This window comes from Quercus suber, unplaced genomic scaffold (assembly GCF_002906115.3).
Source record: "Quercus suber isolate HL8 unplaced genomic scaffold, Cork oak 2.0 scaffold_76, whole genome shotgun sequence".
NCBI lineage: Eukaryota > Viridiplantae > Streptophyta > Magnoliopsida > Fagales > Fagaceae > Quercus > Quercus suber.
The window spans coordinates 204,899-230,899 of NW_027069541.1; the positions used below are offsets into that span (position 1 = coordinate 204,899).

The 26,001-nt window shown below is 34.8% G+C and overlaps 3 protein-coding genes across 3 annotated transcripts; all 3 read left to right on the top strand.

Annotated features, from left to right (window-relative positions):
* Positions 1 to 1,630: 1,630 nt before the first annotated feature.
* LOC111993291 (GRF1-interacting factor 3) lies at positions 1,631 to 8,063 on the top strand. Its single transcript, XM_024025137.2, has 5 exons — positions 1,631 to 1,767; positions 1,867 to 2,021; positions 5,580 to 5,656; positions 7,084 to 7,168; positions 7,245 to 8,063. Exons 2-5 carry the CDS (start codon positions 1,944 to 1,946, stop codon positions 7,665 to 7,667), a joined length of 663 nt encoding a protein of 220 aa, XP_023880905.1. The 5' UTR covers positions 1,631 to 1,767; positions 1,867 to 1,943; the 3' UTR covers positions 7,668 to 8,063.
* A 4,429-nt stretch (positions 8,064 to 12,492) lies between these two features.
* Positions 12,493 to 14,041, top strand: LOC111993262 (uncharacterized). The gene has a single exon (XM_024025107.2). The coding sequence runs from the start codon at positions 12,828 to 12,830 to the stop codon at positions 13,749 to 13,751; it is 924 nt and encodes a 307-aa protein (XP_023880875.2). The 5' UTR covers positions 12,493 to 12,827; the 3' UTR covers positions 13,752 to 14,041.
* Positions 14,042 to 21,478: 7,437 nt separating this feature from the next.
* On the top strand, positions 21,479 to 23,179 carry LOC111993280 (uncharacterized). The gene has a single exon (XM_024025130.2). The coding sequence runs from the start codon at positions 21,940 to 21,942 to the stop codon at positions 22,891 to 22,893; it is 954 nt and encodes a 317-aa protein (XP_023880898.1). The 5' UTR covers positions 21,479 to 21,939; the 3' UTR covers positions 22,894 to 23,179.
* The last annotated feature ends 2,822 nt before the right edge of the window (positions 23,180 to 26,001 follow it).

Here is a 26,001-nt window from a genome sequence, read left to right on the forward strand (position 1 = left end):
CTAAAATAAGTGTATTTTAGAAATTTTGACTTAAAAAATGATTTAATTACGCATTTTTTTTTATATTTTACTAAATTGTGGATGCATATTTAGGATTCTATTCCTAAATGGTCACCAAACTAATGAATAGCAATACGTATTACATTCCAACTTAATATATTTCTTGTAATACTTATTCCTATTTCCATGTAATAATCATTATAATGTACTAAACGTACCCTAAAAGTTGATTTAACTCCAATCTCATCCATAAGAGTCGTCTAAGCCAAGAGTGGCCATGCCTAACAAAACAATCTTCCATAAGCTTGTGGGTCGTCCATGGGCCTATGATTGTCTATGAGGATTGTTCCAAGACGATCCCCAACACTTAGAAAAATTCCAAGAGAAGTTTATCTACACAAATTAGTAAGTTGGGCCACGTGTTATTATTCTAAAGACATAGATACGACTCTGCTTCATTATTACATCCTCCTTCTGAATGCTTAACTGCCATTAACGGTTATAGAAGACGAATATACGATAACTCCCATAGCGGTTGTGGAAGTTATTCAAGAACCCTTTGACTTCCTTAAATACAGGGGAAGATATATGACAAAGAACTGCTCCAAGAGTGTACTATATAAACACTTATTTGCGACAAGAAAAGGTAAGTGTGAAACATTTCCCAAAAAGTTGGAACTCTAGAATTTAAGAGAGAAACTAACTTAAACATCGGAGGGTTCTTGGCCAATCCACGCCGGTCACTTTTGATTGTGTGTTTCTTTTTTAGGCTTTTCAAGTGACTACTGGATCAGTTGACGCTTGGACTATTCAGCCTACTGATTTCTTGTTCATCATCATATTGAATTTAGATTTATTTATTAAACAAATGCATCTAAATAAAATATTTTTCCAAATCAAGTCAGATAAAATTTTTTTTGGGGGGTCAAAGATCTCTTTATGATTTATGAGCAACTTAGTTATTTCTACAGACTTCTCATTCTCATCTCAAAAAAAAAAAAAAAGTATTCTCTTTCTTAGTTAGAATCCTATTTATTTGGATAACTTATTTTTGTTGTTTTATTCAAAAAATAAACTGAAAAAATAGATAGAGAATTTACTGAATTTTAGAACAGACTACTGCGCTGTGCAATACCAAAACAAAGGGCTGAGATTGAAGGCACTTATAATCTCAGCCCTGAGATCAATTTTTTCTTTTTTCTTTTTATCAAAAAACTATTTAATTTCTACCTTTTTAACTCTTTAATTTTTTAACATTTCTCTCTCCTAACAAAGGTGGTATTTTATTTTTTATTTTTATTTTTTTATGAATATTAATAAGGGTGGTATTACCCTGAAGGGCCTCAACTTTAAACTGTAAACGCACGTTTCAGTGAATTAACCAAGTTTGGAACTGAAGCAGGCAAGCCCAGCCCATCAAACCGAACCAAGTGACATTAAAAGACCGACCAACCTAGAAGATACGTACAATAGTTTGTCTCCACTCTCCACTACTAAAAGCACCAAATCTAGTTCTAGGTACATTTACTTGTACACGTACTAATATTTGTTCTTTGTTTGGTAAACGTAAATCAAAACCAAAGAATTAAATAAATAAATAAATAACCAAAATATAATAATAATAATAATAATAATAATAATAATCACTCCTGTCCTGTCTTGTCCTAAATAATAATTAAATTCCAGAAACCTCGTCCAAATCCAGAAGATCTCCCTAAATCCTCTTTCTCAGTTCAAAAACCCTACAAGCATTCACTCACTCATAAGGTACTCTCTCTCTCTCTCTCTCTCTCTAGCTCTGATTTTTGGATTCTGGGGCTTTGATTGATTTGGGATTTTCTTGTTTTCTTGTTTGGTGGGAACTAGTGTTAGGGTTTGTGTTCTGTGCTGGTTTCAAGGTTTAAACTTTAAAAGAAAGTATATATATTTATATAAGAATAAAGATGCAGCAGCCGCAGCAGATGATCCCTATGATGCCTTCATTTCCACCCACAAACATCACCACTGAGCAGATTCAAAAGGTACTTTCTTTTACTTGCTTTCCCTCTTTTACTTGCTTGCATTAGGGACTTATTTATGACTCTGGGGTTTTTGTATTTGATAGTAATGATTTATGGGTTTTGATGGTTTATTTGGAATAATTGGTTTATTTGTTTGTTGGGTTTTTTGAGTTGTGGAGATGGGGTTTTGGTTTTATTGCTGTGCCTAATTTAGCAAGTAAATAAGTCCATAGATATAATAAATGTCGAAAAGAGATTGTTTTTTAAATAACTTTGATATAATTGATTGTGTCATGGACTCATGCTTATTTTACTGCTTTCAATTGTTGAGCCCCTTGTTTGAATCAAACTGTTAAGATAGAGTTTCTGATGATCTTTAGAGAATCTAATTTCTGAAGCCTTCATTTTTCTTCAACTACATTTTTGCTAAATTGATCCATAACCAAAAAAGAACAGCACATAAGAAAGAATTTGGCAGTTTACTATTAGTTTTGAGGATTCGATGATGAGATGGTTATGAAAGCCAGTGCTTTTCAGAGAAATGTATTTATGTAATTCCCACTGAGCAATACATAAGTTGAGAGCTTAAGATTTAAGTCTTGTTAATGGTCTTTGATTCTTAGTTGATGTGGAAAACGAGATGATTCTTGAGAGTCTCAAAGAAAATTTAGAGATGCATGTACCAAATCTTTATTACATGTGCTCCCTGGTCTTGGGTTTGGTTGTGGCCTATTTTCCAACTACCTTGTAAGAGATTACATTTTCTTTTATCTAATATATTCTGAGAACACTGCACTTTTAACTCTAGGGAGACGTTTTCTGAACCTGGATATGTATTCTATTACATTTCAGCATCCCCTAAAATGCTTTCGATGGCCAGCTAGGTGAATCTTTGGAATGGGTCATTGTTGTAAAGAGTCTGCTGGTCTGAGATTTGTAGTAGTTTAGCTAGGTCCTGACTCCTGAGGATCCTGCTAAGTTGCCATGGACAATCTGAGTGCCCTTTCAGGCTACACGATTTATGATTATGTGTGGCCATTGAATTAAGGGAGGAGATGGAGGGAGAGGTAACCAATTTAATATCTCTCACCTTTTTCTTGAAAAGAGGAATTTCATTAGAAATTATTAGAATGGAGCTTGATGGTATAGATGAAGATTTACTATGGAGGTTTAAAGATATTGCACGTTTCCAATTAGTGCTGAAGGTAGAAGAAACTTATATTAATAAATCCTAGATGACTGCATTGGCAACATTGATAGATCTTTTGAAGGCTCTTAAGGGTATCATTGAGATGGTTCTTGGGTAGTATATATGATCATCTACCAAAACAATTGAGGGAGTTCTCATGGCCTCAGGGTTCTAGTTCTAATCTAAGCATATGATTGGATATCTTTCAATTTAGTTGCTAAAGTAATGCAGTAAGGTATTTGACCACACATCCATCATAATTGGAATTTACATTTAAGCCAACATTTTCTTATTGAATTTGTGGTACATTATTCTAAAGGTTAGATGCTTCTTTAGGAACCTAGTTGGTGAAAATGGAAGTTTCTCGAAATGATTTCCACCCAATCTTCATCAAAATTTTCAAAACAAATTGAAAAAAAATTGGCAATGTACCCATATATTTGCACTGGGACAATTCAACAATCCAAGAAACTTGATTGACCTAGGTCAACCCAAGCGGTCGCAAATGGTTTCTTTCAAGTGGGCAATTGACAATGGGTTTGATGGTATTAAAAAAATCAAAGGCAGTTGGATATCAGGTTTATTCACATGTAACCCAAATAATCCACTCAAGACACCCTTCATCACATCTGACTTGACCATGCATTGCAAGGTTAGTATGATGTCCACCATCACAATCGCCACCCTAGATCTCTGTTTCTTTGGCAGCACACATTGTAGCTAACGGCAAGGGAGGAAAAACAATGACTTGCCACCATATTTATGATTGTGGTTGCTAGATCTGGCAAGAAGTCTGCGTTTTCTCTCCCTTGTTGTCAGTTGAGACATATTATGTCATTTGTTGTGCCCTACACCCTTCAAGTAGCCGGTTATGTCCAGTGGCTCATTGACAAAGGCAACAACTAGTCAAAAAAACTTAAAAGGGGGTGTCATTTAGTAAGACATTGACAATATGATGGCTTTATTAAAAAGGCATCAACATGGGATATCCTATTATGGATATATATTGACTGTTTGGTTGGGAGTAGCTATGTTTGTAAAAGGGAGGGAGGCTAATGTTGTTAAAAAGTGCGCTTTCAAGTTTTCCAACTTACTCTCTCTCTTTATTTACTATTCCTAACAGTGTGGCAATTAGTGTGGAGAGATAACAAAGAAACTTTTTGTAGGTTGCCCTGGATAAGGAGTTTAAGTTCTCTTTGGTGGCATGAGACATTGCTTGTTCTCCCATTAATATGGGTGGTTTCAGGATTTGGAAGATAGGAAGTTTTAATTAAGCCTTATTGGGGAAATAGTTATGGCGATTTGGGAATGTGGTCGTGTATTTATGGAGACGGGTGATCACTATGAAGTATGGGGAGGAATGGGGTGGTTATACCTCAAAAGCCATTAGAGGGACTCATGAGTGTAGCCTTTGGAGGAGTATTAGGGCGGGATGTGACAATTTTCTTCAATTTAGGTATTTTGTCTCAGGGAAGCCACATGAGTAAGGTTTTGGCATGATATATGATGTGGGAATCATTCTCTAGAAGTGTACCTTGATTTGTATGCTTGCTTAGTTGATCAGAATGCATCAGTCCATTCAGTCATGGATAGCCACTTAGATGGGGAACGGAAGACCTAGACTGAGATTTCATAGAGGTTTTCATGATTGAGGATTGGAGTCAGTTAATTCTTTCCTAGATCTTCTATACTCAAATATCCCTAGGAGGAAGGGGTGTGATAAGATGAGATGGAGATTGAAAGGGAGCGGTGGCTTTTGTGTTTGCACTTATTATGAGGCTATCTAAGGTGAAACGAGAAATTCTTTCCCTTGGAAGAGTATTTGTTGTAAGGCTTCTAAGAGGGTCTCATTCTTTGTTTGGACAACAGGTTGGGGGGAGATTCTTACTTCCGATAATCTCGTTAAGCAAGTTTTTTCTTTAGTTGGTTGGTGACTTGGGGGGAGTTTTTTCTCAGGTGCCGTTGTAGTGAGGATACAGTGAATCATTTGTTAATGTTACCAAAAAGGGTAGTTGATCTCCTGTTCTGTGTGGTATTGGTTCAGGAAGCACTCATCGGATATTTGAAAGTTTGTCCCACTTGTTTGATGTGGCAATTGTGGAAGGAATGAAATAGTCACATTTTTTAAGATACAGAAAGATCAAAGGCTCAGTTAGAAATATTGCTAATTCATACTCTGTTTGATTCGTATCATGTGTGGGGTATTACAAATAACAACTCCCTTCTAGATTTCACAGAATCATGTAAACTATTATGCATAATTATTTTGTATTTCTTTTAGGTTACAGTGTGCTCATCATCATGAGCATGAAGTAATCTATTGTCTTAATAAAATACCATTACTTATAAAAAACAAATTATCTAATGCATCTTTTTTATGATTTGTGCAGTATCTTGATGAGAACAAAAAATTGATTTTAGCGATATTGGACAATCAAAACCTTGGAAAACTTGCTGAATGTGCCCAGTAAGTGACATCTCTCTCCCTTTGTGTGTGTGTTTTGGAACGCTAGGGTGTTTTGATTCCTTGTATTTTTCAGATTAAATTCCAGTTTTGGATTGTGAAAAATATTAATTTATTGGACAAAATATCAGTGTCTGGGATTCCTGATTTCCGAAATGGTTAATCTTACTTCTCTACTCCTATGCTCGAGGAACATTCAATCGATTTATTGAAACTTAAGCTGAGATACTTACCATCAAGGATTTCATTAGTTATTGGATCAGTCATACTAATCTGCAGTCAATGGGACCAGAAGTAGAATCTGCTTCACATAGCAAACTTATGATTTTAGAATCCATTGATGTAATAGGGATTGCTATACTGTTCACACTGGTGGTGCACTAAGCACGCCACAGTTGAGGAACTATTTCCTTGAAAGTGCAAAAAACCACTTCTATACATGGGTTAGTTGTGTTGGCATCAGGTGTTTTCACTTTGTAATTGCATTTCCTGGTTTATAGTAAAGTTATCACATTAATGATGTCCTGAGAAAGATAATATGTACTGGATTTGAGCCCTTGGTGGTGGTCACTTTTTCCTTTCAGCCAAGTCATAAACACTGGTTTCAACTTAGTCACCACTTGCAGATCCAACGCCACAGCATAACCTCCACTACTCCACCAAATGCAAATTAACCTGCCAATCTTCCACCTCATCAAGCTCAGTCCACAAGTTCACAACCCCAAACCTTTACCAATTGGAAAGTACTTACAGCACCGCTGTCACCACTCGCTTAAACTGGTCAAGGCAGCCTAAAAAGGTTTGGTGTTTTTGGACATTATTATTTTTCTTTGCTCATCTATTGAAAATTAATTGGTTGTTCACTTGAAATTGGGATTTGATTTATGAAATAAAAGTAGTTTTGGGTTCATTTGGTGGTGGAGTAGAGAGGTCTTTTCATGAAAGGGCAAGTGGAAGCAACCACCACTGATCTAGATCCATTTTCTTAGTCTCCAAAAGTATAGAAGTTCACCATTTGTTCATGTGTTATCTCAACCAAAGCCTCTCAGGGGTTAAATTTATTTATGAGTGCTTGTAGATCTAATGCTTTTTACACTTTTATCTAGTATGATTTTAGATTTGCTTGTAATCATGCAATACTTTTTAGCTTATTATCAAAATAGAAGCTTGACCTCAATATAGGGCAAAGTTAAAAGTAAGTTCTCAAGAATACTGAATCCGTGCCCCTTCAAGACCCCCCAAAATGGTAAGTGTCTTTCTGGATTGAGACTAAGGATCTGAATATTAGAAGCCAAAGAAGAGGTCTTCAGCATGACCTTTATTCCCAGTTTTGACAAAATATAGTCAGGATGTAGCAATTTTTTTCTACATCCTGAATGCGTGGGGGTGCAATATTCATGTGATATATGTATGAAATTTCATTGGCTTAGGTACCAAGCTCAGCTTCAAAAAAATTTGATGTACTTAGCTGCAATTGCTGATGCCCAACCGCAAGCACCAACAATGCCTCCCCAGGTGACTGTAGGGATTACTCTTCTTTTACTGATTTATCATATTGCATACATCTTGCTCATGTATATAAACACTGCAGATGACCCCACATCCGGCGCTGCAACAAGGAGGGTATTTTATGCAACACCCTCAGGCAGCAGCAATGGCTCAGCAACAAGGTATTTTTCCTCCGAAGATGCCATTACAATTTAATAATCCACATCAGATACAGGATCCACAACAGCAGTTACATCAGCAGCAACAGGCCATCCAAGGGCAAATGGCGATGAGAGCTGGAGGGGCCAACAATGGTTTGAATCCCATTCATACTGAAAACATTCTTGGAGGTGGCAGCAGTGGTCCACCTTCTATTGCAGGCCCAAATGACATACGTGGAGGAAGCAAACAAGATGGCTCTGAGGTTGGGACAGCTGGTGCTGATGGCCAGGGAAGCTCAGCTACTGGGCATGGAAGTGGTGATGGAGAATCTTCTTACTTGAAGGGGTCAGAGGAAGCAAAGTAACATGTTTCTATGGGCCATTCATCCCATTCCGCATGAATACATGTGGCTGTCGATAGTAGGTGTCTGTTAGAGTAGAAGTGGTATGTTGAGGGATGTACTAAAAGTTTTACCTGTTGTAGTATTTAAGAGAGTTAGGTAGTTGAAGTTGCATTTTAAGAGTCTTGGCATGCAATGAATTCTGCCACCAAATGGAACATGTGGTTAAATCAAGACAATGTTAGTCGGAAGAGGAAGAGAGGAGAGTGAAGCATGTGGCCACCTACTTTCATTGACTGTCAATTTGTAATAACTTAGAAATACATGCAGGGTCTTCCAGACTTGTGATTGCATTAATGTTTTGTTGCTTTTGAACATTAATTTGTCTTCGTTTAAATTACAAGCTGGTTTTATTTGAAATCGGGGTGAATTTTAAGTTGGTGGTTCGGGACGAATTGCTTCTCTAGGAATCGACAATAGAGGCAAATGAGGGAAAGTTTATTTGCAATAGGCCAATGATAGAATGGGTGAATTTAAATCTGGATTTGATAAGATTATCACTTATTTTGGTACCAGATCATATTCTGTTAGCCTCTTTGGTATTTAAAAGCATTTGCAGAACATATTTGAGAATAGTTAGGGCTTGTTTGGTTAGAGATTTCTAGTATTGTTGTTTAAGTGTTGTGAAAATATGTATGGCTTAAAAAATATTGTGAAAATACGTGTTTTAGTGTTTAAACACTGAAAACTATTTGTTTAAACAACTATACTAAATACTCCCATAGTTTTGCAGCCATAGGAGTGACTTTTTTTGGCTGGTTTTATTTAGACTTGTTATGTAGTAAAAATATGAAAGAAAATGATTGTTAAAAACTAAAAAGGATACATTATGAGAGTTATTTTTTAGAAAAGTGAGAGAATCCCATCCAAAGGCAATTCTCAGAACCTAAAAAGAAGAGGAAAGCAAAAGGCAAAAAAGAAAGGTTAGGGTTTTTGAGCATTTTCCAAACAAAAGAAGAATCAGAACTTCTGTTAGTCTTGTTAAAACCATTGAGGCCTGTGATTGAAGATGGAGTCCACAATCAAATATAGTACATAAATAAATCAAACAAAGGTGACAAGATATTGAAGTTTTCTTTTGAACATTGGGCTAAGACGAGATGTTGAACTTATAAATGCGATTGAGGTTATGAGTAATTGGTATTTTATATGCAAATGACAAAACTAGACAAGCACGCCTAAGAGCATCCACATCAATTGATGCAAACTTTCCATCTATTTTACAAAAAAAAAAAACTATTTTTTCTATTTTACACTCATTTTTACAAAACACCCATATTAAACATTTATTCAATAAAATATTAATTTTTTTTACACTATCATCTCTCTTACAAACCCAAAACAACCAACCCAGCCTCCTAGCCTCCATATCAATCCACCCAACCACCATCAGCAAGCAACTAGCCTCCATCATCAACCGACCCAAATACCCATTCAACCCAGCCAGTGTGCAACAAAATTGATGCCTCCCATTCAACCAAACACCTAGCTTCTGATCGACGTTGATTGACGCTTGATCAACCAAATACCCATTCAACCTAGCTCTAATTGACGCCTTCAACATCGCACCTTGCTGATCTGTGGCTCTCAATTTTCTCTCATCCATCATCTCTCTCATCTTCCTCTAAGCTTGCTCTCACAAGCAAAGCCCAGCCCAACCTAGCCTGTCGACAGTAGATCTGGTGGTAACAGCAACATCGGCAGCAATATTGGCAAGGTGATATTAGAAGTAGCAATATCAGGTTTGGGATGGGTTTTTCTGTGGGTTTGAGTTGATTTGAGTTGGGTTTGGTATGATTTTGGTTTTCCATGGGGTGGTGGTGGTTGGGTGTTGCTAGGTTGGTGGTTGCATCTTCTTCTTCTGTCATGAGCTATGGTGATCGGTGGTGACAAGAGTGAGGTGAGAGTGAGAGGGTCCAGAGAGAAAAAGAGAGCGAGGTGAAGGAGAGAGAAAAAATTAGTAAAATATTAAATGCAAAAGCTATAGTAATCGTGCATATATGCACGGTTATTGTAGCACTTGTGCATAATGCACAATTTTACACCCACTAATGTGGGTGTTTTTTTTGGTCAAAATGTGTAAAATGAGAAACTTTTTATATTTTGCAAAACTTTGGATCCACTAATAGGGATGCTCTAACAAATACAAATTATAAGTTTTATGAGAGAATATGACTTATTATCTGCCTTAATACAACCTCCAATATTGCTTATGCTAGTACTTAGTATGTGTCAACTACTAACTTTGCTTGTTAAATGTTAACTAACTTTTTTGAGTCAGTTATAAGATGTAGACCTAACACCAAACCCTACAATATATCATGTCAACAATAAGGAGGATTGATGTCTCTTCAAATCAATGTTGTTATGCCTAACATGAAAGTAGAAATTAATAACCAAATCATGTTCTTTTTTTTTTTTTGGTTCTTGAATAGAATTCCAATAAACAAGGGGAATATAAAAACAAAGAGGCTATTGAGGATCTAGTCCATCTCCTCTTCTTCCCTAAAAACCCACAGAGGATTTGAGGCAATGACAATGAGTCCCTGGGCCACCGAAAAGGCTGTCTAAAAAAGCCGAATTACGAGCCTTTAAATTTGTTTAAAATATATATTAAAAAAAGCAAATGGTTGTAAAAACTAAAAAAAGAGAGAAAGCAAAGAGCCTCCAATGGCTACATTTTCATTAAGCTAGTTTGTAACTCTAAAATCACATTAGTAGCACGTTGAATTCTACAAAATCATAATTTACACATTTATGGCAACATTTTAATATATTTTATCGCCTACACATTTACACTAATATCCTATTATTCCTAACCCGCCTCAAACTTAAAGTGGAGGTACTAAAGTTTGGAAGGAAAGTTTTCAATGTAAGAAAGAGCTTCAATACGCATTGAATGAATTGAGACTAACTAATTAAGAAACATCTGAAAAATTTTTATTGAAGTGAAAGAAGTCTATAAAGCGCGTGATGCATGTGAAAAACATGGACAAGTAGATGCAACCCCAACATGTGTACCGTGTGGGGCGTGGAGCACTTCACTAGGATGAAATTGGTGTATGAGTGCTTTGAGCTCTGTGAGACACGTATACAAGGAAGCACATGATTGAGACTGAGACAAATTTTAATGATGTGTGAGACATTGCGACGACAATTTTAAAATATCCAGATGTAAATCAAAGGAGTCGATATAGATGGAATCTCCATGGATCTATATCTCAAGTGTGGATTTTGATTTTGATAATGAAAGTAACAACAAATGTTGAAGAATAGAGAACCGGAATTTGGTGTCATGTTAAATGTATATAAGAAAAATAAAGAGATGTAGATAGGGGGAAAAAAAAAATCCCAAATGGTTACATCATTACTGTTCTGAATAGTGTGAGACAAAATACCCAATATGTATTGTTTATTATTATTATTTAAAAAAAAAAAAAAACCCAAAATAAGGTGTATATAAGAATACATTAGACTTAATAACCTAATAAGTTTAAGTAATTTCCAACTAGGTAGAATATTATTTGGCCAGATGATCACTTTCCACATGAATATACTTTGCTAAAATTTAAAAATTGAAGGGGTGACCAAGTCAATTGCCATGTACTGATGTACTACGGGAAAAAAAAAATTCATGAAAAGATTAAATTCTATAACAATTCAATCTAAATAACCCTATTTATACCTAAATTTTCGTATCAAAATTCTATTACATCAAAGAATATAAGGGCACTCATATCAGTGATTATATAATAGATAAATTTGTAAAATTTACATGTTTTTGTCTAAAAATGACCCACATTAGTGAGTGTATAATTATGTAAATTTATAGGGTTGCTATAGTAACTATGTTAGAGTACTCATATTAGTGGGTGTATAATAGAAAAATATGTAAAATTTACACAACTTTGCCTAAAAATAACTCAAATCAGTCAAAGTATAATTGTGTATATTCACAAGTTTATTACAATTATTGTGTAAATTTATATTGATACTATTTATTTTGCATTTAATTTTTTATTCTTTCTTTACGTATCCCAAGAATGAAGGACAAAAATGAATAGTGATTGTTATGCGTGAAGAAAGAGAAATAATTAAAAAAATCAAGAAAATTGATATTTTAATAAAATGTAATGTAAAATAGATAATATGATCTGTAGTGTTTTGAAAAGTGAGCATGTAAATAGTAAAAGTAGTTTTTTATACTAAAATAGACAAAAAAAATTTGAATAAGCAGATGTGAATACTCTAAATTTACATGATTATTTCACAACTTTTTGTCGCTACTTTGACTTATATGAGTGGTTTTTTTTTTTTTTTTTACTTAAATATGGGTATACTATTTTTTCTTCACCACTTACACTCTGTCGCATCACAATTGTAACAAAAAACTTGTGTAATAGTTTGTGGTACTATATTTTTTCAATTCAATTTACACTGACAATATTTATTTTACATTTATTTATTTTATTCTTTCTTTATGTCTCTCAATAATAAAAAAAGAAAGTGGATGATAGTTGTTAGGTGTGAAAAAAGAGAAAAAAAAAATTATCTACCTTTTTGTTGAAATTTTTTTATTGAAAGTGCACTAAAATATACATGTACCTTTCAAATATTTGAAAAAAAAAATTAAAAAATGTAAGAAAAATTGAGATTTTAAAAAATTGTATGTAAAAACTAAAAACTAGGGTTATAAACCAATGCCAAATGGACACATATTGTAAAATAGATAAGCTTAGGGTGTTTTGAAAAATCAGTATTTAAAATAGAAAAAATAAATACTTATGCATAAATAAACAAAATTTTTTTTTTGAACAAATTGATGCAAATGCTTAAAATAAGACAAGTATAAGATAAAGCACACCTAATCACAACAATATACTTATCTCGTACAGCTATTAAATATTTAAATTACCACCCTTAAAAACACACACACACACACACACACACACTTAATCCTCAATATTTTTGAGTGGCCAAAAAAAAAAAGAAAAAAAAAGAAGAAATTCTCAAAGCAAATGACTTGATCCAGTATACGGTATACCCCAGAAATTTAGAAACTAAACCCTCTTTCTCTCGTAAACTTACTCTGTTTCTTCAAAGTCCAAATTTCGAAGACAAAAAATGAAAGAGAGAGAAGAAGATCAAATACCACAGCATCGACAAAGAAGAGTCTCACACGCAGTCTTAAAACTCGCAAAACCCATCACCTACTTTCTCCTCCTCTTGCTAACGTACGCCTTGGGTTACCTATCAGCCTCATCTATTAGGAATGCCACGTCAATCCCGACAAACCGACCCCGGCCCACACGTAGAATCAAAGACCTCAAACTCGACGACTTCCGAGTCAGCACTCACTGTTCCAACCCAGTCCCCTCCGACTTCGTCCGACAAACAATCCTCAACCGTATCTACAACGCCAGGTCACCTTTCGTCGACTTCCCTCCGGACCACGTCAGCTCCCTCATTCGTCCCCAGAGAATCGGTGGGTGGGGCTCAAACGGCGCCGTTTTCGAACACCTTATTGAGAGGGTGAAGCCCAAAACCATCATCGAAATCGGCACTTTCCTAGGCGCTTCGGCGATTCACATGGCCCGGTTGACTCGCGAACTCGGCCTCGAAACCCAGATCCTCTGCGTCGACGATTTTCGGGGCTGGCCTGGGTTTCGGAACAAGTTCAAGAACATTAAAATGGTGAACGGCGACGTTATGCTCATGTACCAATTCATGCAGAACTTGGTATCCGTAAACGAAACGGATTCGGTTTTGCCCATACCGTTTTCGACCGGGTCGACTCTCGATAAGTTTTGCGAGTGGGGCGTGTACGCTGATTTGATCGAGGTGGATGCGGGTCATAATTTTATGTCGGCTTGGTCCGATATCAATCGGGCGTACCGGCTTTTAAGACCCGGTGGGGTACTTTTTGGGCACGATTATTTTACCGCAGCTGATGATCGAGGTGTTAGGAGGGCTGTCCGTCTGTTTGCTCGAATTAACGGCTTCAAAATTATACTCGATGGCCAACATTGGATCATTGATTCAACTTAAATTTAATTACCTTACCTAGCTTGTGAATTTTTTTATTTTGCATTACAAGGATACACAATAATAAACAGTTCCCCATTTATGCAAAAAGTGAACGCCAAAGGTAGAATTCACCCAGGTGGATGGTAGAGTTATATATTCCGATGACAAAACATAAAAACTATCTCGTGATGGTATGGTATGTTCATTAAATTCATGACGAGGTTCATCATTAATTTGAGATATAGGAGCATTATTTTTCCGTATTAGAAGAATATCTAAGAATTTTTTGTTAAACTATTTCTCTATTACTATTATACATCATTTTGTTTCTTCTTTTACGATTATTTTTATAATATCTTTTTTTGGGGATCACCTGAAAATTGAGGGAATAATCCTTGTCTAAGGGCAATTCTCAGAACCTAAAAAGAAGAGGAAAGCAAAAAGGCAAAAAAGGAATGTAAAGAGTTTTATGAGGTGTCATTTTCCAAAGAAGAATCAGAACTTCTGTAAGCCTGTTAAAACCTTTGAGGCTTGTGATTGAAGATCGATATGGAGTCCCCAATCAAATATACATCTGTACATATATAAGGTGACAAGATATTGAAGTTTTCTTTTGAACATTATGCTAAGATAAGATGCTGACCTTATAAATGCGATTGAGGTTATAAATAACTGATATTTTATGCACAAACGACACCAATAGACAAAGCACGCCTAATGAATACAAATTATAAGATTTATGGGAGAATATGGCTTATTATCTGCCATAATACAATCTCGAAAGTTTCTTCTCCTAGCGCTTGGTATGTGCCAACTGCTAGCTCTGCTTGTTAAATGTTAACGACCTTTTTTGAAACAGTTCTAAGATGTAGACCTAACACCAAAGCCTGTAATATATCATGTCAATAAGAAGGAGGATTGCCGACTCTTCAAATTAGTGTTGTTAGAGTACTATTAGAGTATTCACATCAGTCTTATCAATTTTAAATTTCAGTAAAAATTTATCTAAATTCAACCAAAATATCATGTCAATAATAAGGAGGATTGCCGACTCTTCAAATTAGTGTTGTAAGAGCATTCACATCAGTCTTATCAATTTAATATTTCAGTAAAAATTTATCTAAACTCAACCAAAAGAAGTGTGCATTAGTCTCACTAAATGAACTAAAGTTTTTAAAGAGGATAGTCTCATCTCTACATGTAGTGAGCCTCTATTCTTGCTACATCAAATTTCAATGTTAATAAAAGTATTAAGGCTGATGTATGTGTATTGTAGGAGTATTAGGTCTAGGAGCTCATCGTCTATGTATGTATTGGGCCTGGGGCCCAATCTGAAGCCAAGGACCGAAGAAGTAGTCTGCCGTTCAGGGGAATGTTCTAGAAAATTCTGTTGGTACAGATAAGTATTACATAAACATAGGACAGGGGGGAGTCTTAAAATATTTAAGGAGAAAGCTGCTACCACCGTATTAAATACTCTCCAGCTAACTTTCTAGCCGCATTAATGAGAAAGTGATACCTGAACAGTGATTTTTAGCTTTACAGCTATTACAGAAAGACTTTAGAAAGATGCTGATGGGACAAGTATCAATACCAACCATCTGGCCTGCACGTGAAGGGTAAAGATGAAAGGGGAAGAGAGTATAAAAGAAGAATGAGGCAATGAGAGAAAGGGGTCGGAAAACTAAGAGGAAAACACTACAGCTATCAAGAACTGACTTTGTAATCAAATTTGAGAGAAATATATAAGAATTGATCTCCTCGGACTGTGCTGAGGACAATTTTCTTTAGATTAAATTAGTTTATCTTCATTTTCTTATCACCTGAATCCATTATACTTGTTGTCCAACTTGTTAAAGCCCAGTTTTCCAACCCACTCTCTACAAATTCATTGTATTAGACTTTTTGGGCCTAAGTTCATTCATCACTCGGGCTAGGGACCCAAATTACGTCCTTACATGTATAAAAATAATAGATAGCTAAACTAATAAAAATATAGTTTTTTTGGATTAGTTTAACTAAATATTTATGGAGACTAATCTGAATGCTCTAATGCCTTGTACTGACTAGGAATTTTTTCCAAAGTGGTTATTATGAACTTAAATTATACAAAATCAAATAAAAAGATAATATCATATATTGACCACAAAAAAAAAAAAAAAGCGATTACATAAAGTCTTATAATTTCTTTCTATGAGTTTTCTTATTTTGAAATTGTTATATGGTAACGTTATTATCAATGCAGCAAACTACATTTCCTTCAAAATTTTAGTTCAATAAAATTTTTCTTGGACTTTTCATTTTTGTTTGAAATTGCCTAATATATCGTTAAGGGGCCCAAAGTTTGATTACAAACTTAATTGTAACCAAAGGCTACAAATCTCACTAAACAAATTTACATGGCTATATATTTTGAAAATCTAACCATTGAATTGCATGTTCTTTATATTTTTAAAACACTTCAAATTTCATGCGAGTCGAATATTATTTACTATTCGATTCATAAACTTATTTTTTATGTATAATTTTAGATTACAAAAACTCAAAATTTAAACATTTGATTGATAATATAACTATTGATCTTTGATCTTATTGAAACATAGACGATATAAGAAGAAAATGTAATTCAATGATGGATTTATTAAAATTCACACACACACACACACATATATATATATATATATTAAGTAGAGTTGTAGCATTAGTCTACAATTAAGTTTATTGTCAAAATTTGTTCAAAGTTTAATTATGTATCCTCTAAAAAAAAGTTTAATTATGTTAGGTCTAAAAAAATTTAGGGTGGTCACAAATTTTTTAAGGGTAAAAAATTTATTAAAAAAAAAAAAATCTAAGTAAAGGAGGTCCTATGACCACCCTAGCTTCAATGTGAAGTTGGCCCTGGTTATGCCTAACATGAAAATAGAAAGGGAAAATTACACTTTGCCCACTTGTAGTTTGCCCGAAAAATATTTTGCCTACTTATAATTTAAAAATTGGCACTTTACCCACCTAAAGTAAGCCTCATTTGTCTCCCGTTACCCATTTCTGTTAAAAATATTAGTAAATTTGTATTCTTGCTACCCTTTTATGTTTTTCTTCTCTCAAAACATAAAAAACTAAAAAATTAAGAGAAAAAAAAAATTTAAAAGCTAGGTTTTGTAAAAATCAAAACCTAACTTTTAGATCTTTTTTTCTCTAACCTTTGAAGGAATTCACTGTCCCATGCTTGGAGTTTAAAAGCTAGGATTGAAATGACCAAGAGGCATGTAAAAGCAAGCGTGCCAAGGAAGTTTGCATAATCTCATATTCCAAGTTTGCCATGGTTTATAACTCTGAAATGGGTATCAAGAGCTGTGCATATAATGGACAACAGGAAGCTGCAAAGCCACCATGCTCTTAGTAACCAAGGGAACTTGATTTTGGCGGTATAACCACGTATGCTATACAGCCGCGACGTGGTACTGGAGAGGACGGAGATTGATCTTGCAAATCAATGATTGAAATATCTTGGATATCAACTGATAAAAGCTAGTTTTCTCATGCTTCTTATGCCATCAACAACTACAGATTACTTCCTTAATATGATTTTCAATAATATTAACAATAATAACAAAAGTAAAAACAAACTCAAGTCCTCTATCTCAAGCAGACGGGTGTTCGTTGGGGCGTGAATTGGAGCATGTTCCACATGCTTGTTTGGGCTATGTTTATGATATTTCTTTGAATTTGGGGTGGATGTTTTCTGTCGTAGGAAAAATTTAAGGATTCGTTCCTAGTCAGCTGGACCAAATGCTCCTCATATGTTATCATTGCAAAATTTCTTAGGAATAAGACTTCCGAAACTCTGCCCCTTTCATCTGATGGCATAATTTCACAAAAAACATTTTAAATGTTTATTCATATCTTGGATCTCCGGCAAGGGGAAATCGTTTTCCAAATATGTGGTGATGGAGAATAATAATGTGGACATTATCATAATGTTATTTGATGAAGCAATCAATCATATTGGAAAATCTTTTCTGTTTTAAATTAAAAGCTAGGTTTTATGTTTTGCAAAACCTAGCTTTTAGATCTTCTTTTCTCTTAATTTTTTAGTTTTTTAATTTAATTTTTATTTAATTTTTATTTTTTGAGAAGAGAGACATAAAAAGGTAGTAAAAATATAAATTTACTCATGTTTATAACATAAGTGGGTAGCAAGAGACAAACAGAGCTTACCTTAGATGGGTAAGAGTATTCTCATCAAAAGTTTTAAAAATTTTAACATTTAACACCTAAAAAACCAACTTTATAGTATCTAACACATCACTTTACAATATACCTAATATCAAAACTTCTATTTTTTTACCACTACATTAAAATATTATTTATTTATCATTTTTTATTCTTTTTTTATTCTCACCACCCAAGCCGTCACAAGCCCACAGGCACCACAAACCCACACAACCAACGACCTCCACCATCGACACAACCCATAGCACCAACCAAGGCACAACCAACCACCGGCCTCCACCCACAGCACCACCCATGGCACAACCCTTGCTTTTCCCTCTCATTCTCACCACCCAAGCCGCCACAAACCCACAGGCACCACAAACCCACACAACCAACAGCCTCCACCATCGACACTACCCATAGCACCAACCAAGGCACAACCAACCACCGGCCTCCACTCACAGCACCACCCATGGCACAACCCTTGCTTTTCCCTCTCATCCTCTCTCTGCCTCAACCCACGGCACACCAACCACCACAACCCACTAACCACAAAACCCACTCTGCTATCGCCATAGCCACAACAATCATAACCATTGTCACCACTATAAAAACAGAATACTTGTATTATATTTTCTGCATCTTTACAAGAGAGTTTACATCAATATATAGCTATACAAGAAGAGGAATTATAGGAGTAATTACATATCCAAATTCAAATTTGAATTGAAGAGAGATTTGCGAACGGTTACTATTACAGCTCAAGTATGTGAGCTGGACTTGTGAGCTGTGATAACCACCACCCATAACCTTAACCCCCAATCACTAAATCACAACCAAATCTCAAACCCAAACCCACGACCGCATCACTAACAACAATCGAAAGAACAAAAACAAAAACAAAAGCTAATCAGAGATCAACCCACCATCGAAAATCAGATAGAGAGAGAGAGAGAGATGAGGGTAGATTTGGGTTTCTAGATTCGGCAATCTCACTATATGTGGGTTAGGTCGATGGAAGTGGTGACTTGATGGAGTGTGTGGTGAAGAAACAGTGGTTGAGAGAGAGAGATGTGGGTTGGGTTTTGAAGGAGAGGGGGCTAAGAGGGAGAGAGCGACAAAGAGAAGTTTGAGAGAGAGCAGAGAGTGAGATCTGAGGGGAGAGAGAGAAGGGGAATAAAAAAATAATAATAAATGAGTAGCAACTTGCTATAGCAGGGTGTTAATAATAACATCTTACTGTAGCAAGGTGCTAAAAAATTTAAAATTTATCACCATTGATGTAGGGGTTTTTTTAGTGGTTTTGTTGCTAAAAATAGCTTTTAGCATTTATCCCACCTTTGATGAGAATGCTCTAAAGAGTTAATTTTTAAACCACAGATAGGTAAAGTGTTTTTCAGGCAAGCCATATGTGGGCAAAGTGTAATTTCCCCAAATAGAAATTAATGATCAATTCATGAATTTTTTTTTCTTGAAAGAATTCCAATAAACAAGCCAGAGAAAGGGAAATACAAAAATAAATAGGTTATTGAGGATCTAGTCCATCTCCTTATCTTCCCCAAAAACCTAGGGAGAAGTACAAGCCTTTAAACGGGTCCTTGGGCAACAAAAAAGGCTTTCTAAAAAAGCCAAAATACAAGCCTTTACATTTGTTCAAAATATGTAAGTAAAACAAAAAGATGTAAAAAGAGGGAAAGTGGAGAGTCTCAAATGGCTATATCTTCATTTAAGCTAGTTTGTAACTCTTATTTATTTATTTTTTTAGTAAATAGTAATACTTATTAGAACATACATGAAAATTGTAATACTAGTGTTTTAAACCGGGTATTATAATATATTACATAACCAAAATACAAATACAAAAGCGCCTAATTTTTGTAGTTGTAGACTAGGGTTATAAAATCACACTAATAGCACATTGTATTCTACAAAAATCATAATCTATTCATTTACGGTAACATCTTAATATGACAGGCCAAGAATGTATTGACCTATTGTGATTAACCAATTAATTAGTCAAGTTGATTAATTAATCAAATTAACATATAATATGCGTGGCAGCACAAACAAATCACCAATTAAACTAAATGCAGCGAAAATTAAATTTGACACGGGTGATTTGTTTTCGAATGGGAAAAACCAACACGGCAAAAATTTCACCAGGTGATTTTAAGGTCACAATTTCTGAGAATTTACTATTATCACAACAAGTGGTTACAAGTAAATGAATCTCAGTACCTTATATCAACCTACAGTTGAACCCTTACTCTAATACCCAACTGGACTTCTTCTGTAGTGACAATCTCTCATTTTTAATGCACATCTCCCAGTACATGACTAATCAATAGATGCGCGAATCCCAGTACGCAACTTGATCACCAACTTGAGAAGGATGTTGGCTGCAAAGTTCTTTAGTTCATCACACGATGAAGATCAAGAAGCTCCTTGGTCACAAAACCCTACGGTGTACAAATATAGTAGGTTTTTCAAGAGAAAGATGAATTAGGGCAAATTCTATCTCCGGTCACAATTTGCATGAACAAAACTTTACTTCACACTTGTACAACTTGTGTCACCTTTGACGGCTCTCAAAATAATCCTTATATATGTTTAGGATTGTGAGGAAAGAAAGCTTAAATACATACTCACGGATTGGATGAAAAACAGCTCTGAAAAACTGAGTTTTATAAACCTCAATAGATAGCTATCTATCGAGCTAGCTGTCAAGCCATGGGCTGAAACAACTTTTAAACCTCAATAGATGCTAGTTGTCGAGTTTTAAAATCCAGTATTTTCTCACTTGATTTTTGGACAAACTTACATGGTTTTAACACTTGAACTTGAAACCTTGTTCCTTGAAGTATTAAACACATCCTACATCTACTCAATTACAAATAAAGTACGTTTTGTCAAAGAATTAGCCAATTACATAAAATATTGACATGTGTTCCTAACATTGAATCACATGTCTTAACATAATATATTTTATCGCTTACATGTTTACAATAATATCCTATTATATTCTAAACCCCCCTCAAAGAAGAACTGCAATACCCATTGAATGACAATATTTTGTGGGTTACACCGTTACACATTTATAATAACATCTTGATATATTTTAATAGAATTGGCTATACACGGAAGAAATTAGAAATCCCAATCAACAACAATAACAACAACAACAACAAAAAAAGTTTAAGTAATTTCCAACTCGTTAGAATATTATTTGGTTGCTCACCTTCCACATGAAGATACTTCGTTAAAAATTTAAAAATTGAAGAGTGACTAATTCAATTGTCATGTACTATGAAAAAAAAAAATATGAAAATATTAACGGGGTATTTGGTACAGTTGTTTAAACATTGAAACATGTATTTTTATACAACTTTTTAATCCACACGTATTTAACACTTAAACAACGATTCTAAAAATCTCTAATCAAACGGGTCCTAAAATTCTATAACAACTCAATCTAAACATCCCAATTTATACCTTATAATAAAATATCCCTATCACTCATAATTCTATTACATCGAAGAATATAAGATAGAGCGGACGTAAGCCCACCAATATATATATTGTACAACTATCAAAATATTCAAATTCAGCTCTCAAAAAACACACACACACCCAAATTCAGAAAGTAATTAAAACTTTCCTTTGTGTGGCAAAAAACAACAGAAAATTCACAAGGAAATGTCTTAAAGACCTAGTCCAATTTATAATGTCAAGTTGTCAACATTAAATGAGAGCTTCAATATTCAATTCTTTGATTTCTATCCCCATGACTAAAAAATTTTCAGTCGTTTTCATTTCCCCAACCGAGTATTAAACACGCAACCAACTCAACCACACCCTCCTCCTTCATCCTCTACAAGCCAGAAAACTTTAGAAACTAAACTCTCTCTCGATCTAGACCATCCTCTTCTTCTTCTCTTTAAACTCATAGTCTAGTCTGTGTTTTTTCAAAGCCAAACTTATTCGAAGATACAAAATGAAACAGAAAGAAGATCAGCAAGTACTACAGAACCGACAAAAAAGACTTGTACTCATTACCTTAAAACTCGCAAAACCCATCGCCTACTTTATCCTCCTCCTGCTATCGTACACCTTGGGTTACCTATCATCCTCGAATTCCTCACCTTTTAAGAATGCCACGTCACTCCCGACAACCTCGACTCCAATTCCGACCGCGCCGACAATTCAAGACCTCGCAAACTTGCCTTCTCAACTCGACAACTTCCGAGTCAGCACTCACTGTTCCAACCCGCTCCCCTCCGAACTCGTCCGACAAACGATCCTCCACCGGGTCTACAACTCCACGTCACCTTTCGATAACTTCCCGCCAGTCCACGTCAGCTCCCTCCTCCGTCCCCAGAGGCTCAAAGGGTGGGGCTCAAACGGCGCCGTTTTCGAACACCTTATTGAGAGGGTGAAGCCCAAAACCATCATCGAAGTCGGCACTTTCCTAGGCGCGTCGGCGGTTCACATGGCCGGGCTGACTCGCCAACTCGGCCTCCAAACCCAGATACTCTGCGTCGACGATTTTCGCGGCTGGCCCGGTTTTCGGGACCGGTTCAAAGACATTAAAATGTTGAACGGCGACGTTTTGCTCATGTACCAGTTCATGCAGAACTTGGTATCCGTAAACGCCACGGATTCGGTTTTGCCCGTGCCGTTTTCAACCGGGTCGGCTCTCAACTTGTTTTGTGAGTGGGGCGTGTTCGCTGATTTGATCGAGGTGGATGCGGGTCATGATTTTATTTCGGCCTGGTCCGATATCAATCGGGCGTACCGGCTTTTAAGACCCGGTGGAGTAATTTTTGGGCACGATTATTTTACAGCAGCTGATGATCGAGGTGTTAGGAGGGCTGTGAATCTGTTTGCTCGAATGCATGGCTTCAAAATTAAAATCGATGGCCAACATTGGGTCATCGATTCAACTTAATCACCTTAGCTTGTGGAACTTTATTTTGTATAACAAAGATAAACAAGATAATACAAAATACTAGACGTCAATATTCAACTATTAAACGTATTTCTTTTTTCTTATTTTATGATTTTTTTTTGGGGGATCTTGTGAAAATTGAGGGGATATACGACTTGTTAGTAGATTTAGACCCTAAATAAAAATGTAGAATGCCATCAAGTCAAATGTTCATGGGTTATTATCATATATTAATACATTCGGTTAATGTTTATAATGAATTGTACGTTTACGAAGTTACATGCAATCTCTTTTTTAAATCTAAAATTTAACTAATCAATCTCTTAAACTAAGATGTTAATTGCAAAGTCCTATCGTATAAAGTTTTTCTATTTCTATTATGGTGTGTTGCGGTTAGGTAAAAATTCAACTAAGAAATGTTAATTCTTAATTACAGGTAATTTAGTTATTTGTTTAACAAAATTCTGACACTATCCTATCTTATTCTGTAATTTAGTTAAAGTTTATGTGAAATTGTGAATATCTCAGATTGTGTAAAACAGAGGTGTTTAATATTAGTGTATTATCCTTATTACACTAAATTATCTTATAGTACAGTTTATCAAAAAAAAAAAATTATCTTATAGACTCTTCCTGGTTTTGGATTCACGTTTTGAGTTTTGTGTTTGAGTTTTACTCCCTTTTTTTTTTCAAGCCGCGTTTCAATGGGACTTGAGTAGTTACTGTTTATGAACAATAGTTGTAACTTTTGACCAAATCTTTCGTGAACAGTGCATTCGTGTACTGTTCATGGACCCAAACACTTCACTTTTCAGTCACTTTATTATTAAAAATAGGACTCACGGTACTATTCATATATTTAAAAATTATTTTGCTATAGTAATTTCAGTTTTCAGTTTTAATAAAATAAGTTCTATCCAATCAGACCCTCTGTACTATCTTATGTTTGCCGAAACACTGTTTAATACATAAACACTATTAGTCCTTACAGAAGGAATTATAGTTCCTGCTTTTTAGATGAGAAATTTCAGTTTTTGCAAGAACGACTAATAATGTGACATTTGAATTAAAGTTTTTTTTTTTTTTTAAATTTCCTTCTTAATACCAACTACATATAGTTAAATTTAGAAGACAAATATATATATATATATATATTTATTTATTTTTGTAAGTACGCAATTTGGGTTTCTAGTCCAAGTGATGGATGAACTTAGGCCCAAAAAACTTAATACAATAAGTTTGTAGATAGTAGGTTGGAAAACTGGGTTTTAATGAGTCGGATGACAAGTACAATGGATTCAGATGATAAGAAAAGGAAGATAGACTTATTAAAACTAAAAAAAATCGTTCTCGACAAAGTCCGAGGAGATCAGTTCATATATATATATATATATATATATCTCTTAGGTTTGATTTACAAATTCAGTTCTTGATTGCTACAGTATTTTTCTCTTGGTTCTGATCCCTTACTCTCAAAGTCTCCCCTCCATTTTATATTATCATCCCTTTTCATCTCCACCTTCCACGTGCAGATCAGATTATAGGTGTTGATCATTGTCCCATCAGCACCTTCTTAAAGTCTTTAGGTAGTAGCTGTAAGGCTGAAAGTTATTATTCAGGTATCACTTCTTTATTAATGCAGTCAGAGAGCTTGCTACAAAGCATTAAATGCGGTGGTAGGAGCTTTCTTTTAAGATATTTCACTGTTTCCTTTAGTTCTGCTTCTTCTGGATACTTATCCTCTTTGGTGGAATGATCTAGAATGTTACTCTTGATGGCCGGCCACACCCTCCAACTTCGACTTTGCTCGGCCGAGAAGAGATTCTTCCTCGGACCATCCTTCTGGATGTGCTCAACCAGATTTCACCTCCTCACTTATTAATACAATTCCTTATGAAGGTGTTTACCCGTCCTCGGATTGTTTACCATCCTCGGATTGGGCCATTACCTCAATATACACATAAATATGGGCTCCTGGGCCTAATACCCCTACAATTTTCATCCAAAACAAATGTTTTTCAATGTTCAAGATTCCAATTCAAAGAAATAATAATAATAATAAAATCCATGTTCAAGATTTGTTTTATTTATAATTTATCAATAATATTCAAATTATTAATTTCCTGTTAACTAAATAAGTTTGTCTAAGATTTTTTAAAGAAAAATGATATGTCTACACCATTTTTACAATATTTTTACAACAAATCCTAAGTAATAGGTTGTTACTGGTTATTATTGTTGGGGCAAAAAAATAATCTTAGTGTTAGGCTCAAATTTGAACCAATAACAACTAACCACTTGTGATTTGTTGTAAAAATATTATAGATGTAGGATCTGTTTTTTTTAAATAGTTAAAATTTATGGTTATGTATAATAACATGTGTGTTGTAAATGCCATGTACTATAGTGGATTTAAAGTTATCATATTTCTTTACATACCTTCAATGTGTTTCTTTTAACATACAAATAATAAAATATGTAGTAGCTAGTTTATACTTACGAAATAAGTTATCATATTTTCTCTCTAATCTTTTCTTTATTTCTTATTATATTTTTTATATTTTAGCATTAAAAACAGGGATGAAATCAGAATTTATTCTTTGTCCCAAAAATATGAACCAAAAATGAAAAAACTTATGGAGATCAGGAACAAATATACTAAAGGTTATGACTAAATTTATATAGGAAAAATAATACTAGTATCTTGCCAACAAAATAATTGTTTCCTATAAAAATAAACTAATTGTTTCTTAATATATTTCAAATTAACCATCTATTAAAAAAAAAAAAAAAACTCAATGTCATTATAAAAAAAAAAAAATTTAAAAGCTAGGTTTTGTAAAAATCAAAACCTAACTTTTAGATCTTTTTTTCTCTAACCTTTGAAGGAATTCACTGTCCCATGCTTGGAGTTTAAAAGCTAGGATTGAAATGACCAAGAGGCATGTAAAAGCAAGCGTGCCAAGGAAGTTTGCATAATCTCATATTCCAAGTTTGCCATGGTTTATAACTCTGAAATGGGTATCAAGAGCTGTGCATATAATGGACAACAGGAAGCTGCAAAGCCACCATGCTCTTAGTAACCAAGGGAACTTGATTTTGGCGGTA